Source organism: Penaeus japonicus, unplaced genomic scaffold (assembly GCF_977035675.1).
Source record: "Penaeus japonicus unplaced genomic scaffold, GWHDUDI00000001_assembly GWHDUDI00000007, whole genome shotgun sequence".
NCBI classification, from domain to species: domain Eukaryota; kingdom Metazoa; phylum Arthropoda; class Malacostraca; order Decapoda; family Penaeidae; genus Penaeus; species Penaeus japonicus.
In genome coordinates, this window is record NW_028234409.1 from 9885848 (window position 1) to 9888347 (window position 2500).

At 48.9% G+C, this 2500-nt stretch overlaps 1 protein-coding gene across 3 annotated transcripts in view; it reads right to left on the reverse strand.

Moving 5' to 3' along the window:
- The window catches only part of LOC122259507 (uncharacterized), a 35945-nt gene that overhangs the window by 19503 nt on the left and 13942 nt on the right, over nucleotides 1–2500 (reverse strand). For 2 of the 3 annotated variants that reach the window (XM_043026333.2, XM_043026332.2), the window contains exons 2-3: nucleotides 1709–2346; nucleotides 1004–1167 (exon numbers count right to left, since the gene is read on the reverse strand). In XM_043026333.2, the coding sequence (XP_042882267.2) occupies nucleotides 1004–1167; nucleotides 1709–2346 (802 nt within the window). The remainder of the gene's footprint in view (nucleotides 1–1003; nucleotides 1168–1708; nucleotides 2347–2500) is intronic. The other variant, XM_043026334.2, reaches the window with a different exon arrangement.

Consider the following 2500-nt stretch of genomic DNA (forward strand, 5'->3'; position numbering starts at 1 on the left):
ACGAGTAACGAGTTAATTGATTGACTCATCTCAAGAGACGCGGCGGTTAGCACCAATAAAGGATCCTATTAGTAAAAAAAAATTCTCCTACGTTTTCTTAAAGAGAGTTCAAGGGAAAACCGCCTGGATACTCGTATATCCATACACATTTGTGTACGTAACTCCCACCACAGACACATATATATTACATAAATACGTAAGGAGATGTACATGAACAGGCACGCACACATATCATGTACACTGGATTCCTCACGCTCACCAAACACACACAAGCACACAGGCAAGCAATGCTCCTACTCACAGACAGCCTATACACACATAACTCCACCCACACTTCACCTCTACTTAGCTCTAAAATACCCTCTCCACATCACCCACCTTCTAACCCACCAACCCACCCATCCCACTAGCTCCCATCCACCTATCCATCCACTAGACTTCATCCACCTATTCACCCACTAGATCTCATCCACCTATCCACCCACTAGATCTCATCCACCTATCCACCCACTAGATTTCATCCATCTATCCACCTCTCTACTCCCACTACCTCCACGTCCATCCACCTCCATCTCTTGCCTCCATCTCCTCTCTCCCTACCCTCTCCCCATCCTCTTTCTAGCCATCCCACACTCCCCCTTCCCTATCCACTCCCTACCTTCTCCCTATCCTCTCCCTATCCCCTCCCTATTTTCTCCCCATCGTCTCCCTATCCTCTCCCTACCCTCTCCCCATCCTCTCCCTATCTTCTTCCTAGCCACCACACACTCCCCCTTCCCTATCCTCTCCCTAATCTCTCCTTATCTTCCAAGTCACCCCACACTCCCCCCCTTCCCTATCCTCTCCCTACCTAATCCCCCATCCTCTCCCTATCTTCTTCCTAGCCACCCCACACTCCCCCTTCCCTATCTTCTCCCTATCCTCTCCCTACCCTGTCCCCATCCTCTCCCTATCCTATCCTCTCCCTCTCCCTCCCCCTACGCCCACCCCCCAAAAACCTTACCTGAGTATGATGGGCGCCGCGGGGACAGCAAAGACCGCCCCGAGTGCCATGAGTGCCACGGCGCCGGCACCAGCGATGGCTCCGTAGTTACTCGTCTCGACGCTGTATTGTGAGAGGTCAGGCAGGTACTCCATCAGCTTCGACCCCGTGCCGAGTTCGCCAAACTGAATGGAGGAAAAAATGTTGGAGGAAAATAGATTCATGAAAGAAGATAGAAGAAAGTGTAAAATTGTGTTTTTTTTTTTTTTTAGATATGTATGTATTGTATTTTTTTTCTCTTTTTTCTTTCATATTTTAGATATGTATATATTGTATTGTTTCTCTCTCTTTTTTCTTTCATATTTTAGATATGTATATATTGTTGTTGTTTGTGTGTTCTGTGTTGTGTGGTAGACTATGAATTGATAAGTTTTTTTTGTTTTTTGTTTTTAGATATACATACATTTTTCTTATACTTTGCGTAATATAAAGGTGTTCTATGTTGTGAGTTGTATGCTCAGTAGTATATTTTTTTTAGGTTTGAGGTGGCATTGTGCATTGTATACACTGTATATCACGTACAGTGGTGTACACTGTGTGTTGCGGTATTCTGCATATATTTGGAAATGTGAAAGATCATGTAATTAATCAAAATTGAATTAAATCAAGCAACCGCGAGGCAAGTGCAGCATCAGCCAAACACCCGTCCTGCAGCAGAGCGCTTACCTGGCCAGCTGTTGCCGGAACGAATTTCACGTCCGTGGTCTCGTTCTTCTCGCCCTCCTCCTTCTCCTCGTCCTCTCCCTTCTTCTCTCCTTCTCCCTTCTTGTGGTGGTTGCTTGTGAGAGCCAGCAGGAGGTCCTCGAGGCTTTTTGTTGGGCCTTGAGTCTCCTCGCCCTTCTCCGTCACCCCCTGGTCCTCCTCGACTAGGGCGGAGTCTTTCTCGGTCGTCGAGGTGGAGGTGGAGGTGGAGGACGAGGGGGAGGTGGGGGTCGAGGATGAAGGGGAGGTGGAGCTCGAGGATGAGGGGGAGGTGGAGCTCGAGGATGAGGGGGAAGTGGAGGAAGAGGAAGTCTTCTCGAGGACGACCCCTGTAGCGGCGGTGTTGTCGTCCTTCGCTCCCTCCTTGACCTTGAGAGCGCTGGAAATCAGTCGAGCCAAGTTCGAGACGCCGAGCTTGGACGCCGCGTCGAGGGTAATCTCGGGGGCGGTCGATTCCGAAGAAGAAGACGAAAAGGACGAAGAAGAAGAAGAGGAGGACGTCGGAACAGACCCGAGCCTCCTCTCGCCTCCCCCTCCCGAGGACCGAAGAGCCTCCCGCCCCTGGCACAGTGCCGCCATGACGACCACCAACGCTGTCACTGCTGGAGAGAAGATGGAACTTGGCTTTACGAGTTTCATGTTTTTTTTTGTTTTTTTTGTCGTTGTTGTTGTTGTTAAGTACTTTGGAAGATATGTAATAAACATCTGTGTGTGTTTGTTTGTGTTCGTGTGTGTGTGGTTTTGTATGTGTGTGTG